The sequence below is a fragment of the Aulostomus chinensis genome, chromosome 20 (assembly GCF_037954235.1).
Source record: "Aulostomus chinensis isolate RoL2024-O1b breed Wild chromosome 20, RoL_Achi_v1.0, whole genome shotgun sequence".
Classification (NCBI taxonomy): Eukaryota; Metazoa; Chordata; class Actinopteri; order Syngnathiformes; family Aulostomidae; genus Aulostomus; species Aulostomus chinensis.
The window spans coordinates 10,238,408-10,256,594 of NC_141339.1; the positions used below are offsets into that span (position 1 = coordinate 10,238,408).

At 39.7% G+C, this 18,187-nt stretch overlaps 1 protein-coding gene across 1 annotated transcript in view; it reads left to right on the forward strand.

Annotated features, from left to right (window-relative positions):
- lama2 (laminin, alpha 2) overlaps positions 1-18,187 on the forward strand; it is a 234,998-nt gene that overhangs the window by 175,174 nt on the left and 41,637 nt on the right. The window contains exons 36-41 of the mRNA XM_086188853.1: positions 2,935-3,077; positions 3,350-3,448; positions 5,922-6,033; positions 11,272-11,434; positions 15,818-15,896; positions 15,980-16,111. Of these exons, the coding sequence (XP_086044979.1) occupies positions 2,935-3,077; positions 3,350-3,448; positions 5,922-6,033; positions 11,272-11,434; positions 15,818-15,896; positions 15,980-16,111 (728 nt within the window). The remainder of the gene's footprint in view (positions 1-2,934; positions 3,078-3,349; positions 3,449-5,921; positions 6,034-11,271; positions 11,435-15,817; positions 15,897-15,979; positions 16,112-18,187) is intronic.

Below are 18,187 nucleotides of genomic sequence, written 5' to 3' on the forward strand. Positions count from 1 at the left end.
TTGCTGTGAGGCGACAGTGTAAACCACTGCACCACCGTGCCGCCTGATAAAAGATTTTATTCATATAAATGACCACACTATCCCAAATAGCTGAACACAAACTGAAGGGATATGTCTCCTCCTGTAACATTAAACCAAAACTTTTTTCTAGAAATCAAGCCAAACTTTCAAAACCTTTATTTTCCAAGAACACATGAACATTTTTTTCACCAGCATGTTGTGAGTGGATTTTCTGTGTGAAGCATGACTTAGTTCTCGTATTAACTATATTTATGAGCTACCAAATCCATATATGTAAAACACGTGATCCAGTATTAAATATGTATTGTTATAGATTAGACTGCACACATCCATCCATCCATTGTCATCTTCCGCTTATTCCTTACTAGTCAGGGTCACGGGGGGACTGGAGCCTATCCCAGCATCTACAGGCGAGAGACGGGTTACACCCTGGACAGGTCGCCAGTCCATCGCAGGGCCAACATACAGAGACGAACAACCATTCACACTCACAGTCACACCTACAGTCAATTTAGAGTATCAATCAGCCTAGTCCCCAAATTGCATGTCTTTGGACGGTGGGAGGAAGCCGGAGTACCCGGAGAGAACCCACGCAGGCACGGAGAGAACATGGAGACTCCACACAGAAAGATCCCACACCCGAGCCGGGACTCGAACCCGGAACCTTCTTGCTGTAAGGCCACAGTGCTGACCACTGCACCACCGTGATGCCCAGACTGCACACATTTACACAGTAAATTGGAAAAATTACCTTGCAAAATTAAAATGCTGCTTCCATGTAAACGTTAGTGGATCGTCAGTATCAATATTCCAACAGGATAAATTATATATGTGGTACTCATAGAGTGGCATTTTCTGCAATTGCTGCTTTTAGTTTTGATACATAAACGAACTGATGTATTTTTACTTGTAAAAATTTGACTGCAGGCTTTTTTCTTGTATTAAAGTTATGCTACCCATCCTCAAACCAAAACTATTCTTAACTTTTCTAGTCAGAGCACATCTCTTGCAGTTAAACTGATAACTAGAGGTTATGTCAAAGTTATTATCTCAGCTGTCGGCAATTAGAGGAGAATCCACTGTGGTAAATTGCTTTGTAGTACAAACAGTCTCAATCCTAATTCTATAAAATAAAAATAAAAAGCAACAGCAATATGTTTAAGCCAGATACAGGGAAATTGAGGCTTTGAGTTGATAATTGACTTAAGCAATTAATTGATAAAAAGATATCACCTCAAAATGATCTATATTTATATAATGACCTCATCTATTTCTGTTAGGCTTTTTGTGAAAGTCACAGAACAAAACCATCCAAACTTTAAGATAGAAAAGATTGAAAATGGTTGTTATGATTGTGTACAATAACACTGTAATGGTCAGTATTATCAAACTTATTGCATGTTTGCAATATTCTACATTAGCCTTCACTGGCTTACTTAGGCCCTCTCTAACTGCAACAGTGATGTTATTGTCGCAGTTTAGTTGTGATAAGCCAAAACCTAAAGCCAGCCAGTAGACAGAAGCTGACCTGATGACCTGCGCCAGACAGCAGTGGAGACAGACACTGATCGCTCCATTATAACGTCGCGTGCAACATTCTATGCCGTTTTGGATTGAAAACCATATTAGACAAATCAGCAAATATGCTGGAACTTGTGAAGGAATGTAGATCATCTTGTCTGACGTTCTGTAGATGTTTTTTTATGTTTAAATAAATCAGTCCAACTGCAGCAAAAACAACATTGGAGTTTCCGTACACTTTGGCTAGACTTCCCTCCATTTCGCTAATTCGGAAGATGAGAATCATCTGGCCCAACCTGCCATCATTCTACCGCAGAGGGGAGAAAAACCCTACCTTGCTTGTACTGTATTTCTGTTAGCCATTCATAAGCATTATAGGTGATGCTAAGCCCAGAGGAGGCAGAGAAGATGCACTTGCAAAATAACATCTGAGTGAAACACGATCTGTTTGAGAAACGTTTCCATAATCTGTGTCTAGATCTAATTCAGTATCTGTACTGCTTCTTTCTGAAATTAAAAGATATGCCTTATTAAAGATCCAAATGTTTTTGTTTTTTTAAATTTGCCATTTTCAGTGTCTATGTTCTTACTACGTTGCTAGCTTGTTCTATCACGCAGTAAGGGGGACTTTGGAAATGGCAGCACACAGAAAGGAGAAGGGGCAGAGAATGCTGACTGAAATAGTCACCCAATAGCAAACGTATCCGCAGCGTTTTTCCGGTTATCTGGAACATGTACATGCTGATGTTGCTGAATAAATCTGTCTTCACTGAGGTTCTTTAATGGCTTGGATTTGACTAGCACATCTTTCCTTCCGAATGCGAGGTAAATTTAATGTGTTTGTGTGCATGTACATCAGTGTATCTTTGCATTCTGCTTTTGTCAGAGATTGATAGAGTAGAAATGGTTTTTATTTTATTTAATTCATCTTTGATTTCCCTTGTCAGAAATGTTAATTTCTGCAATAAATCACCCTCAGGCTTTAGAGGGAAGGAAAAATTCACACACACACAAACACACACACACACTACAGAATAATGTGTAAGCATTTAAATGTATGCATGTGTCTCAGTGAATTCCCTGATGTGTTTCTGCATTTATGTGTGTCTTCAGTCTGCAGTGTGTGCTCATAATAGTTGCTTTTGCTTCTCTCTGCTGAATTTCATGCATCAACTCCTTGGTCTTTTTGATGCCTGAGACACCAAAGACAAATACACAAGCAGTTGCCATGATCCTACACTGAGATTTTTACAAACTCACAAATGAAGTATCAGTACACGTACTGTCTACAGACTTGTAAACTTTCACACATTTTGCATAGAGGACACGCAGACTGGATGACTTGAGCTGTTCTGCTAGCACACTAGCTGATGTTGACCTGTGTGTTTGCAGCCTGCGATGATGAGTGCTCGGGTTTGTTGATCAGTGATATGGACCGTCTGATTCGAATCATCTCTGATGTCACCTTGACCACGCCCCTACCACCACCGTATAAGATCCTGTATCGCTTTGAGAACATGACAGAGGAACTCAAGGTGAACTCTCTCTCTCTGCATTGTTGGAAATTAAATCTGTATTCTATTTCACTTCTTAATTAAAAGTGATGTCATAAGTCCAGTGTATTTAATGTTCTAGATGTTTTCTATTCTGTCTTCCTTTCTTTGTTCCTGTCATTGCTCTTGCCCTCCGTTGCTCATCCTCTTCCTCTCCACCACACAGCCACACAGTTCAAACGCCTGTCCCTGGGCCAAAATGTCTCAGACATTACTTTCTGTAATTTCTTCATCTCTCTGTTTCTCTCCTGCAGCACATGCTGTCGCCTCAGAGAGCTCCAGAGAGATTACTGCAACTGGCCGACTCCAACCTGGGATCACTAGTTGTTGAGATGGACCAACTACACAGCAGGGTACAGACATCATCTTTCTTTCAGCTTGACTGCAGCTCCTCTCTGTCATTGTCTGGCTTCCGCTCACTCTTCTTTCATCCTTTTGTCCTTCTGTCTCACACATAACAAGAAGTTGCAAATATACAGACAGTGTGTGATCATAGTTTAAGAAAACACTTAGGCGTAAAGCAACTTGAAAGACACAAGCCGAAACATTTTTGCAGCAAGCTGTGTACAGCAATCGGAGCAGCATGACACCATCTAACCATCTGGAGCTTGTTAATTGACTTGAAAGCAGTATATAAAACAATTTAGCCATTTTCCACCATGACGGTTTGTTTCTCATAGGAACACTGATGCGATCCATCTAATTTTTTGTGTCCTATGGGAGTGATGACAATAGCAGCGTGCTAAAGAAGGTAGCCTAGATGTCACTGACATATTCTCCTAAAGCATTTCCAAACCAGATGGGATATACAAACTAGTGTTAAATTAAAGCAGAAACAAGATGACAATGCCCCCATGCATTGAAAAGGAGGGAGTTTGGTTGGCTTGATGAGTATGAAAATGATGGGACTCCCAGTTTTTGTTGCCTCTTAATTGCTGCTAAATGTACACAGCTGGGGCTGAATAACACCACACCCTCCAAGACACTAGTTTGACAACAGTGGTTGTAGCACCAAGGTGGTACCTGCTGGTCAGATACTGTAGCATTGCTAAGTTGGTAAGCTGCTGCAAGACAGTTAGCCTCAGTTATTCACGTCGCTAACGTCAGTAGGCTCTTATTATCAAATCAAAAAGCTGATTTTACCAAATGCACAAGATAACAATTAATACTGTCACATTATTCCTTTTCATCAAACTGGCCTCCAGGAGTGTCCAGCTCAGATGCTGAGTCTGTCTGCCTTTACAGCATTTGGGAAGCTCTTTTAGCATTGAAGATCAGTTAGCTCTGAGTCTGAGATAACGCATCTAGGGTTGCATAACTTAGAGTAGCAACCACCACCATGCGCATGCAGCCAAGAAGCAACTTTGTCTGCTCTCATCATTAATTTACAAACAACTAGCTAAGCCTCTTCAGTAACTCAGGGGGTCATCGTCTTTTAATTTCCAACAGACTAGACACCGAGGCATATTGTTGCCCTCAACTGCTTACATGCACCTCTCCATTCAGTCTTCATGTGTGATCAAAGGGCAAGGGCATAATTAATTTTTTTCCACACATGTTTTTGATAATCAATTAATGAAAATTCATGCATTATTTTGCCAATGCTAATTAGAACTAATCAAAACAGCCTCAAGGATTTATACAGTGTCAGGCTAGATAGCTCTCCCATAAATGTGCAATCAGAGATTAGTGAAAAAGATCGGAGAACAGTGCAATGTTCAACAGCACAAGCAAGAGAAGATTTTGTATTTGTATCAGATATTTCACTCTTTATATATATATCCCTTATCTGTTTGAAACAGGTGTGTTTTCCTATCACCAGCACCTTTAATAACGATAGCCTGTGTGAGGAGGGGTAGCAACATGTACAGCTCGAGTGATAAAAATTGGGTTTGTGATCGGAGCAGCACCAATCTTTCAAAAGTTGAATTGAACTTTCTGCTTGCAGAAATACAGACTGGTTCGACTATATCAGTACAGTCGATGCACCGGAGAAACTGAAAAATCACCACTAAATTGGTCGTCTCATTAACACAAAACTATGTCTGGCACGCAGCTCAGTCAGACGAAAAAAAAAAACGATCTCAATCAGAAAATGTGCCTCTGGACCATCGCTGTTTTTAAGTATTTTTTAGGCGAGTTAATGAAAATATAAATAAACTTTTTGAGTGGAAGACGGTCTGTAGGTACCACATGGAGAAAAATAACCCTCACATTCATACTGTCAAGTTACAGCCTTTTAAGGACCCAGACCTTGATATTTGTTGACAGCAGTGTTGTCACACACGCACACACACACACACACACACACTAGCACACACAGACACGCACAGATACACAAGCTAAATGACAGAGCATGGTCACTTTCTATTGCAATAATAAATACCTTATGTGTGTATGTGTGTTTTAAAATGAATGTGTGCTTTTTTTTGCCTGTCAAAAACTCATCCATTTCTTGTATTTCTGGTCCTCTGTGAGTGTGTGTACACGTGTGAGGTTGTGTTTTCTTTTGTCAATAATTCATCCATCTATATATTTGAGTATGTAGGAGCACAGACCTAATAGCAAACAACTGACTACAGGAACTGTATCTGCCCAAACAGAACTATTGAGTGTGTGTGTGTGTGTGTGTGTGTGTGTGTGTGTGTGTGTGTGTGTGTGTGTGTGTGTGTGTGTGTGTGTGTGTGTGTGTGTGTGTATTGGGGGGTGTTCGTATGTCAGTCTTGTAAGAATCCCCCTATCTTTTCCCATCCTTCATTTGACAGAGGTCAATAACATGTTCACTTATTCAACACTTTTATTGTTTTATACGGTGTGTGTGTGTAGGCCACTAAGGTGTCTGCTGACGGAGAGCAAGTTGAAGATGATGCTGACAGAATTCAGAAACGAGCTGAGGACCTGGAGCAGTTCATCAGGGACACACTGCTGGGAGCTAAAGGTAAAAGAAATGAACAGCACCTCTCCTCTATTAGCTGCCTCCGTATCCTGCCAACTGGGATGTCTAGATTTATCTGTCTGCTAACTCACTAGTTTCATTTGTCATTAAGGAATATTGCATTATATTATCTTGGGCCCCTTGTGTTGAATTTAGATTATTGCATTAGAAGAAAATAAGATACAGTGAAGAAAATGAATGTGTTAGCCAGGAATCTACTGAAATGAAAGTTGTTAGGATAATTTTTTGAAGTCCAACTCTGTCGGCCGTGTATGTTTTCCAAGTCATGTCGAGTACAAAAACTTATCTCAGGTCCACTGGAACCGATAGATATCTTTGGTTCATCCTGGCCCGCTAGGTCAAAGACACGTTGCACCATTTTACTTATGTAGGGCCGGGATACCAGGGTAGTAACTCTGTACTTTCCTGGCGCCGACAGCATCATGTCGTTTCAACCAAGCACTGTAACGTGTTTAAATGTCCTCAAAAGGAGAAATGAATGGTTATCTTAGTAATCAGCCATCCACCGACAGTGTTCAAAGTAAGGCTACTTCAGTCACGTTTAGGAAAAAATACAGATTTAAGATACATAAATACATACAGATGCAAGATTTAGCATTTAAGTCACATGCTGATGAAGTGTTTCTGTTAAAGTGGTTTCCAGATAAGCTGGTGTAATGATTCAGAAATATTTTCAAAAGTGTGAACTGTGCACATGACGTAGAGACAGGAGATATTACACTGTTTTGGAATTTTTTTCAGGTTTACACTTGGCTGCTAATGAGCCAACTACTGTATTTTCACACAAAACTGCATGTTAAAATTTTCTAAGATCCTGTTTGAGAGTTGTTTTTTTTTTTTTTTGGATATAATGCCTAAGAATAACAGTATTTGAACAATTTTCATCCTTGATTTAATCTGAGAGGTAAAATTCAAGTACATCATGACAAACATTTGTGTGGTCCCCAGCTTCGTTCTGGGGTTTCTCTTGTTACCCTTTGGAAAAATAATTTCACACCTCTGCTCCGTGTGACGCAACGATCAAAGTAGAACATGCAGAGAAGCTGATAATGTCTGTGAAAAATACTGGCAACTTAAACAGCAGGAGGACACTGAGTATTCCTTCTAAAAATCTCAGAACTCAGAACACTCAGCTGGAAGACATCAGTACTCAGTACAGACGGAGCCAGTGAAGCAGGTGAAATGGCTCCGCTAACGTGGCGGGTCGCAGACGTGCCCGGTGTATTTTAAGTGTCAAACCTCAGTCGTGCAGTTATGTCTGACCAAAATCTCATATGTACTCACTCTAGAGGGTCTGCTATAAGATTCCTAAAATCGCCCTTGAGTGTTCCAGTCACGTCCTGCTTAGACTCACCAGCTCCCAGGTATAAATGTATAGTTAATAAACTCCTTCTGAGCTGATGATATAAAAATAAATGTGCTGTTTATAAAACTGCAGCTCAACTAATCACCATTATGACTTTTTTATGGCTTCTGGGATGAAAAGAAAGTTGCCAAACCAACACAATTTGACTGGCTTTGATGAAACTGTCCTCTCGTTGTTGTTGCTCCTGGCTCTGGCCCTCTGCCTAATCACAATACGAATATGGTTTTTGTGTGTGCGTGTGTATGTGCGCCCGTGCGTGTGTGTGTGTGTGTGAGTGAGAAGGAGAGTGAGTGTGTGCTGCGGCTCACTGGATGATTGAGAGAAGCAATTAGAGTCTTAATTAGTGGCTATCACAAACACACACATATTACATACCACCACATACACACATGCCCCATGCAGATGTGCACAGATTCATGCAATCACAGACACAAACACTTGCACGCTTACACATAATGAGGCAAGAAAATACTGTACACTATCCTGTGTGTGTGTGTGTGTGTGTCCGTGTTTACTAGATACCATAATATGATTCCATCCACGTTTTAAATGTTTAATTGGCTTTTAAATCCCACTATGTAATTATATGGTTGTGACACACAGACTTGAAGACACACTCACACACACACACACACACACACACACACACACAAACACACACACACACACACACACAGAAGTGGGCTCATAAAAGCATGTACATACACACTTGCAGTACAGCTGTTCATTAGCATGATAGCTTCAGTTTTGTCTTGGCTCTAATCACATCATGTTTACGTTTCAAATGAGAGGAAATGCTGCATTGCTGCAACTACACAAATACACACACACACACACACACACACAGGCACAGGTCCGCCCACCCACAAACATCGACATCATTAAAGTTTTGTTTTCTTTTAATCGTATCTCTTTTACATTTCAAATAAGCGGGCACATGACCATTTTGCTTACATTCAAATTCAGATTCAGGTTTTACATTTCACAATCATACAATGCAGTGAAATGTTACAGTCGGCTCCATGCCAAGCAGAAACACAACAGACACAGAAACAACCCACGAAGACAGTAACAGACAAGAAAACAACACGCTCAAGATGGCAGGTGGTCACTGCAGACAGGGGAAAGTGGTGAACTAAACTCAAATATAATAAATACTTGTGCTTATTTTCAAAAGGTACTTAGTCAATACCATTTAGAAATGGGATGGCTTGGGGGAAAGAAACTCTTCCTGAGTCTCTTAGTCCTTGCCGCCAGTGTGCAATTTGTACATGCACATATGTAACAGATATGTAGAATATGGTCTTTATCTTTCTCTGTTTGGCTCAAGCACAAATACTCAGACACTCCTCATTAAGCTTCAGCAATTGGAATATTATTCAAATGAATCTCGGTGTGTTTTAGTGCAGTTTCATCTTTGATTGGTTTGAGATTTCACCGCCTTTAATCAGATAAAGGAAGGGTAACACCTTTGAATGGTGTTAAAAGACATCATGTGTGTTCGCGTGTCTGACTTTTATTGTCTGTCTTTGTTGAAATGAGTTCCGATCAAATGTTGTTGTTCCGTCTTTTCTTCTGTTTGAGCCACAATGTCAGTTGTGTCTGTTGACAGTTTTCACCATGAAAATGTATCTTTTCACATTATGTGTTTCTATTTACACACTGATGTGTTAAATGTTTCTGTGATGTCCTCTGAATATTTTGTTATGATAAGAATTATAATTCATATAAAACTTGTCAATACTACCTACTCATCAGGAGCCTCTCAGGTTTCGGTATCTTGAAACGAGGATCGAACCAGTGAGCCTTCAGTTACTAAACAGTTACTCTATCGCTGAGGTATTCTGCCTGACACAGCAATGATAATTACAGATCCATGGCTAAGTTAGAACAAAAGAAAATAAAAAGTAATCCAATTTGATCGAGGTCAGATAAGGTGCTGTAATTACTTAAACGCAGGTTAACATGGTAGAATCTCATAAGATTGAAAAGATAAAATAAAATAAAAATGCAGACAAAACAGATAAAAAAAAAATATGAACACCTAGCCCACAAAAATATATTCACTCATCGGTAAATTACAGGAGTGTCATCCTAAAAAAGTATGTTTTAAGTTGTTTTGTGTTTTTTAGGATGGCACATGTATCTATTGCAGGGCTGCCCAAAGTGGAGTGTGGGGATAAAGTTTTCCCCTCATGGAAGATTTTCATTTGGCCAAGCAGATGTTATAAATAGATGGGTAAATCCTAACAGGCCTAATAATTAAAACATATCAAATTATATTAAAAATTAAACTCTTAATTAACTGGTAGTGCAATTTTTTGCAAGGGAAAAATGTTCCTCAAATATGTAGGATAATATTTATTCATTTTTTCATCATTTGGTCAGGTGATAGAGTGCCACTTCATGCTGGAGAAAGAGATATAAGGCAATTAATATGTCTTTGTCTTTGCACCCTCAGTTTACAGGATGGATGCCCTGATGGCAAAATCCTGATCCCCTCTGGTCACAATTTTAATATCTGGGTTGTAGTCTTTACAGCCGTGAGATGAAGCTTCGGCAAAACACAAGCTGTATTTTTTTTCCCCCAGATTTTCATAATCAGTGTACAATAGAAGTTGCTCTTGATACTTAGCCAGCTGGTGTGTTTATATCATGGCAAATTATCCATCCATCCATTTTCTTGTGCTTATCCTGTTAAGGGTAGTGGGGGGCTGTCGGGTGAGAGGCGGGGTTCACCCTGGACAGGTCACCAGTCCATCACAGGGCCAACACATATAGACAGACAACCATTCACACTCACAGCCACACCTACGGTCAATTTAGAGTATCAATCAGCCTCGTCCCCTCTTGATGTCTTTGGACTGTGGGAGGAAGCTGGAGTACAAGAGAGAACCCACACAGGAACAGGGAGAACATGGAGACTCCACACAGAAAGATCCTGTGCTGGAGCTGGGGCTTGAACCAGGAACCTTCTTGCTGTGAGGCGGCAGTGCTGACCACTGCACCACCATGCCACCCCATGGCAAATTATGTCTTTAAATTATATATATATATATATATATATATATATATATATATATATATATATATATATATATATATATATATATATATATATATATATATATATATATATATATATATATATATATGTATGTATGTATGTATGTATGTATGTATATATATGTGTATATATATGTATATATGTATATGTATATATATGTATGTATATATGTATATGTATATATATGTATGTATATATATATATGTATATGTATATATATATATATATGTATATATATGTGTATATATATGTATGTATATATATATGTTACTTGTTTTGTTAAATCCATAATGACCATTGAGTCAATTATCCAAGCACTGTCTTTCATTTATACAAGCATCCATGAATCAAATACACTGCACGTCACCATTCTTATTAAAGTATTTCTAGCAGGCAACAGTTTGCTGGAAAATCCTCATTGAATATTGTTATCCCTGCCTTTGCATCATCAAACCTCACACAGATACAGTGTACATGTAAAAAATTGAATTATCTCACCACTTGGGGGAATAAAAAAAAAAAAAACTTTTCATGAAATTGGGCTGCTAATGCAGCAGAAATATTTAAACTTGGTGCTGCATGACCAGAAAAGTTACTCAAGAGAAGAAAAACCCACAACAATAAAAATGCCATCATGGACTTTCCTTTTGATAAAGCTTCACTGATAGATGCTGAAACAGCTCTAATATAGATCTGATATGATTTTCCGTATAGTTATAAGTCCCTGAACTGAATCTGTCCATCTGCAGCAGCCTTAGAGGAGTATTTTCTCTGTTTCTATGTCCAGATCTCCAGCTGAAGTCTGCTGAGTTGAACCAGACACTCTCCCGGAGAGATGGAACTCCAGACAAAAGCCTGAAGGAGATGAAGGAAGAGATTCAGGCCATGCTAGACAAGATGAGAAAACGGCAGCTGGGAGGGAAGAAGAGCATCGCAGAGGAGGAGAATGAGTATGAATATACATAAACACTCACATACAGGTCATGTATCCTTCTCCCACACATTACACTACCGCAGGTTTTAAGAAAAGTTCACCTTTGTGAGCTTAAATTTGTGGACATGCATGCTTGGTGAGAAGACCATGTATGTAATTTTCATAGCCAAAGTGAAAACATAGCAAGAGGAGTATTTTTTTAACTTGGGGAAAACTGAGCTTGAGCAGTGAAAAACTTCATGAATTTTCAAGCTTGTAAGTTCTTTGTAAGTTTCTGTGTTTTTTCATCTTGCTGTTGGTTGCTTTCACCACACCTGTTATTTCAAGGAACCACACAGTTCCCCCGGTCTGTTGTTTTCACTCATTCCTGCATGTTAATACATTCACCTCGTGTGTTTAGATTGCCTTTGTCCCTGCTGGGATTCTTCAGCTCCACTTTTCCATGTTCTTTTGTTGTTCTCCTGGATGTTTCCTCGCTAGGCTACCTTTCGATGAACTTCGATGAATCCCTGTATTATAAGACTTTTCAGTCCCACCTGCATATTAGATACAAATTCTGTTTTCATTTTGTAGTTTGTGACATGTTAACTCTGTACTACTACGACTACTTGGTGTCATTGGCGGGGCCTGGTGGGAGCTGCCCTATAAATGTGTCAGGGGGGTTGAATGACTGACTCCAACTGTTCAAACGGAGTGAGAATGTGAGTGAAGAAGCCCAGCCATTCGTGTTCAGAGTGTTGAGCTAAACATTGTAGCTGGATGCTGACGTCACAGACTTCCTGTTGAGTCAGACAATGGGGGACAAGCTGATCGCTACTCATCCACAGCTTGACATCTGAGCTAGCAGTAGATTTTGTTTCATGGAACACGAGCTTGGCAGCCCCGCTGTAGTCTTTTGTTGATGGGGATCGTGAGAGCTGACCGTCCAGTAAACACAAGCTAGAAGGGGATAAAGCACGTTAGCAATCTCTGCTAGCCTGGAATTTCATCAGACTGAAGTTGTACTGGTGAGAAATAGTCTGGTTTCAGTCTTCAGATGGTTTTAATCATGTTGAGGTTTACTGATGGCTCGTATCTGTCTAAAGTGGTTAAACATGAGTTGTTGTCAAAGATGTGAGCGCCTTGCGAGTGTCCTGACCACAGATAAAGTACCTAAACAAATACAGTACTGCTATTGTGTGCATGTCACTGCGAGAGCCGCTTAACAAAATATCCACTGGGCCCATGTACACGCTCACATTTAATTGTAAATTTGTGCTTTGAGAACACAAAGATAATTTTTCATCACTGCTTCACTTCCTCGTGACCCCACAAGGGCAAAAGAGACAGCCGTGTGCATTTAGATTGAAGTTAATGGTGCCTCAAACCCACCAATCACAAAACTGTCCTAAAACATTTAGCACAATGCTCTGTAGTCACACTAAATATACATGGCTGGCTCTTTCTGCACTGAAGTCAAGTGGAAAAAAAAGTCGAGGTGAGCTCCAGACCATTTCAAAATACACTTATTGGGTGACGTATCACTTTAACTACCTTTTCAGTTTTTTAACAATGTCCAATGCTGATAAGGTTTATAGTAAAATAGCTAAATCATGCTGAACTACTTCTACCGTTCCTACATTTCTTTTTAAAATTCTTTTCTGTCGACACAGACACAAGATCAACATCAACTGAATAGACATCTGATTGCTATATATCCTAAAGCCATGACTTTCTGCTGATTAAGTGTTTCTGGCTTTGTAGCTCTCAAATTCTCTCTCTAAAGTCATTTGATGGAATTAGTAATCTACTCTCTTCATCCGTTCTCTCCCTCTTTCTCTCTCATTCTGTTGGCCTCTTTTAGCATTAAATCTTGATGAGGTCGATGAGTTAATTAAAAGTATCGCTGTAGGGGAAGAAACGGAGAGCGACATAAAGATGCAAAGACAGTGTAGTGAGAAGGAAAAATCACAGAGGGTGAGGAGAACAAATGACAGATGGAGAGACAGTTGTAGTGGGACAGACTTAAAGGAAAGGAATGACAAAAAGAAATTGCCCCGGCCATTGACAGATTTGTCACAGATTATGTGACAGAACTCTGTGAATGGAATTCCACAGGAACAGCAGAGAAAAACATACAGGCGTTAACAAATAGTGAAGGTATGCTGCAGAGATGCCATATTACATACATTTATTTGTTTGCAAGTTCTCTGAAAACTGATTTATACCTGCAACAAATTGAACTGTTTAGTGTGAAAGTAAGAAATACGTCTTAATAACAAATAAATGTTGTAATAGCCAGTTAAGTACTGGTTACATAAACTCCCTATTTGTTTTTACTTCACTATTATATTCAGTTTTCTTCATGGCACTCCCCACAGGCTTCATTAAAGTTTCATCAAACCCAATAATTACCTTGCATATATTCCCCAAACTGTGTGAAATTGTCCTCTGAGTGATGTCAATTGGAGGACACTAGATCCTTCTCTTTGTAATTAATGCTGAAGGTGAAAAATAAGGTTCATTAAGGGACCCTGTGGTTAACATATGGTCATTAAAATGTTTTAAATACTTCCAAAGTTAGAAGGGTTTACATCCTTAAAGTCAAAGTGAAATATTTTGCCACATTGCAAATCTGAACATCTTCGGTTAGCATCAGAAGATGCCTCATGCAACCCAGAATAACAGCATGCAGATAAGGAGTTCGAAGCAGCTGTCGAAGATGATGTGGAGTGGAGGCTAAGGACTGTAGTCGCTATGGCTCCTGAGAGGTTTAATGGAGGAAAGATGGAGCTAAGAAACCGTAAACCAAGAACCATCAGGCAGATATAATCCACAATACCAGGGGAAAAAATAATTCATTGACAGAGTTTAGCACAAGAGGGTTAGCGAGAGGGAGTGAGTAATCTGGGTATCGTTACTGATTTCCTGAATCATTTTGATACCTATGTTGATAGAACATTGATTCATGTGGAAATAATTCAGTTTAAAGACCGATTTTAGTTGATCACAGAGGAAATTGCTTACGAGTGCTACAAAGATGGATCTCTCTGGACATAGCTTGTCCTTCAGGCCATGTATCTTAAAAGAGCGTATTTAAATTGCTCGTGTATCACTGTATTTGATATAAATGTACAGATGTACAAGCAGACAAACAGACACCCATCCAGATGTCACAAGTGAAGGCGACTCTCTCGACTGAGTTAAGTGAAGTTGCAACGGCATGCGTCACTTGCGCAGCGATTGGAGGGATTGCAACTTCACTCGTGTTTATAAGAAGGCTGCACTTAGTGTGACGCAAGTATATTGACAAGTCTTTGGAAGCCATCATTTTCAACAATACCATACAGGTGTACAGCATTGCATATTGATAAAAATGGCCTCAGCTATTTTTTTTGGGCATGTGGGACGTTTGATGATAACTTGACATCGAATGCTTCTTCAGACATCTTTGCTGATGGGACTTGTGGGTGGTGTCTTGTTTTCACATCTGGCTTATTGCTTTGCTTTCATCCAGCTCTTCTCTTTTGTCATGTTTAAATCTGGCAGCTTCAGTCATGTGAAGGATCGCTCATCTGATATGGCCGCATCTCATTATGCAGGTCACATGAGACGAAGACAGACAAAACAGCAGATGGAATTTATTAAGCTTGATCGTGTGATTTTATGAATGAATGTAGGATTTCACAAATGAAGATCAATATTAATTGGAAAATCAATGTTGTTTTTAACCCAGGCCTAGTGGGCACCCCATAGATCTTTGTCTCATGCTTGAAAAGAGGCCTTTAACCTTGCACAAGGATGGGTCACGGGGTAGGCAGCAAAGAGAGTGCACAAAGCAGAGAGAAAGGGCAAAGCAGCAGACTGTGTTCATTAACAAGACATTTGGGTTCATTCAGAAGCTTCTCAGGATGAGACTTCAAGGAGGGAAGAGGTCAACCTCACCAGACACCAAGGCCTAGGTTAAGTGCAAGGATTTGCTTTGGCATTTTACTTGAGGGAGGCTCTCTTGAAACATATCTAGGAGGTAGTGAGAGAAGCATCAGGACCCGGTAGAGCCTCCTTTAATCATCTGGGATAGAGATGAAACAGCACAGCGGGGGGGCATCTAGAGCAAAGTGAGGTCTAATTAGCTGGGATGCACGAGTGAGGGTGAATGTTCATGATGACCCCAGGAAACCTCATTCTTTCCACTGTTCCAAATTGACGAGCCACAAATTTTATATATATATATATATATACATATATACATACATATGTGTGTATGTATATATGTATATGTGTGTGTGTGTGTGTGTGTGTGTATGTATATATATATATATATATATATATATATATATATATATATATATATATATATATATATACGCATGTAAATATGTTTCATTAAAACCCTCCGTCCACCCTGCATTTCTTTCAGACTTGCGGAAGAGTTGTATCAGAAAGTTAAGAGATTGTTTGGTGACCCCCATCAGGCCACAGAGGACCTGAAAGCAGAGGTGAATATACCTTAGATCTTCCATTCTTCCATTGTTTTTCAAATTACATTTATATCAATGTCATTTTTCCTTTTGTTTACAAGATAAAAGAGAAGCTCTCAGACCATGAGGGCAAGCTTCAGGAGGCCCAGGATCTACTTCACTCTGCCCAGGGAAAGACAAGACTGGCTGGTTCTCTGGGAGAACAAAACAAGGCGAACCTCACTGCACTGGAGGTAGTTACATGCATGCGCATGCACAAAACACTTTATGGAGCATGACAACTTTTTGGGCATCCTCCTGGAAGCCAGACTAGGGGATATATGCATTTTGACCGGTTGATCTGGAATTAGTTTAGTACAATCAACGGTAGTGGGTAGTAACTGTGAGCTGTGAAAAAGAAGTAATCCAAAGTCTTAGAGAGCTGTGACAGCCTCATATCTGATACAATTCTTCTTATATCAACATTTTTGCACCATGTAAAAAAAAAAACAGGGCCACTTGAACAATTTGAATATTTACAAGAACCTAGTTTGAATTTCAGAGGTGAATTGTGAGAAAACTTCATGGTTCTACAAGTTTTAGAATTTTGTCTGATTTTTGTAACTTTATGAATACCAACCCTGAATCTTTTATTTTTGGGAGAGTCAGCACAGTTTCACCAGTTTTTGAGCTGAAATGTTAAAATAAATTAATAAGTTTTGAACAAATTGCCACTTGTAAACTGTCACAAGTAAATCAATGTAGAAAAGTTTGGAAAAAGCTGTTTGTCTTCACTGCTTTTTCCAGTCACGCCACCAAATATCCACATGCAATGCTTTTATCATCCCCCAGTCTAACCCTGTTCATGTGCCAGATTAATACTTGTAAAACATAGGTTGGTCATATTGAGTCTCGTCTGATCTACACAGAGGAGGATCTTGTAGGTCACCATAGGTCACAGAAGCTTCAGAGGAGCTTATATTGTAACTGAACATATAACGGGAGCTGATTGATTAGTTCAGTCTCTGTTTACTGGGATGAAGGTGGTACTTTTATACCCAGATTCTCTCTTGGTGACACCTGTGCATCTTGTCTTACGAGGTAGTGGAGGAGAAACAAATTGTAGTTTGGTGAGAGCTGAGCCAGTTTTCACTCATTTGACTGCAAAGAACACAGAAAAATCAGGAAGAATGGAAGATTTCACCGTCCGTTCACGTCTGACTCAACTAAAATGACTTTTTGAGCCTTTCGTGTGAGTCATCATCAGGAAAAGCTTATAGGCAGCACCAATCCCAACACAGCAGCAACAACAAGTATTTAATGTCAAGATTATTATACATGTCCTGGAGGAAGTATTATGCAGTGATGACACACACACACACATACACACACACACACACAGCACACCCTGTCTTTCTATTTGTCTCCCTCACTCTGCAGTCTTTTGCTATCAAAAGAAAGGATCTCCACAGTAGAAGAAGTCAAATGTTCAGACGACCCCCAGGGGTTATACCAGGTCCTTTAACTGCTTTCATTGTTTTCAAATCAGTCAGATTTTATAAACATTATTATCTTGCGTCATTACAATATGAACTGACATTTCGGTTTAGTTTTTACTTCACTGAACTGACCAAGTCTCCTTCACTACATTTGTTGCATCCCAGTATTCATGCATAGACACATTGTTCACACTGTGCCAAAACAGTACCACACCCTCACTATGGACGTTCATTACTTCCATCAAGGAAGTCATGTACTGTGGGTCGAGATCCATCTCAAATTTGATTGGAAATGTCGTCAGACCTTGTTCGTTCTTTGTCCATCTGAAGCGGTTCGTGAACGGCAGTTTTTCTTTTTTCTTTTTTTCTTTTTTTTTTGACGTGCAACATAAAACTGTAGTAATCGGGCTCAACATGATCCAGATCTTCTCCAAACTTAACATGTTTGATGAGAGTCTTGGCTGGAATACAAGCTGCATTTAAGTCATCCCGCCACCTACTGCCTCCAGGAAGCAACCAGCTTCATCTCCATCCATCCATCCATTGTTTACTGCTTTTCCTGTTAAGGGTCGCGGGGTTTGCAGCCTATCCCAGCAGCCTTTGAGCGTGAGGCTGGGTTCACCCAGCCTCATCTTATCCTATTTGTGTTGCCAGCACATGATGGAACCATGTCATGTGTTCTCTATCGCCACTTAGTGGATGCAGGAAGGGATACTTGCACCACAGTGGACACATTAGTCTGCTCCTTCATGCACAATCCGAATACGAGCAAGCGTCTTCACCCTTTTCACTCTATGGAACAGCCACACACCGTTACACCACTCATCACTG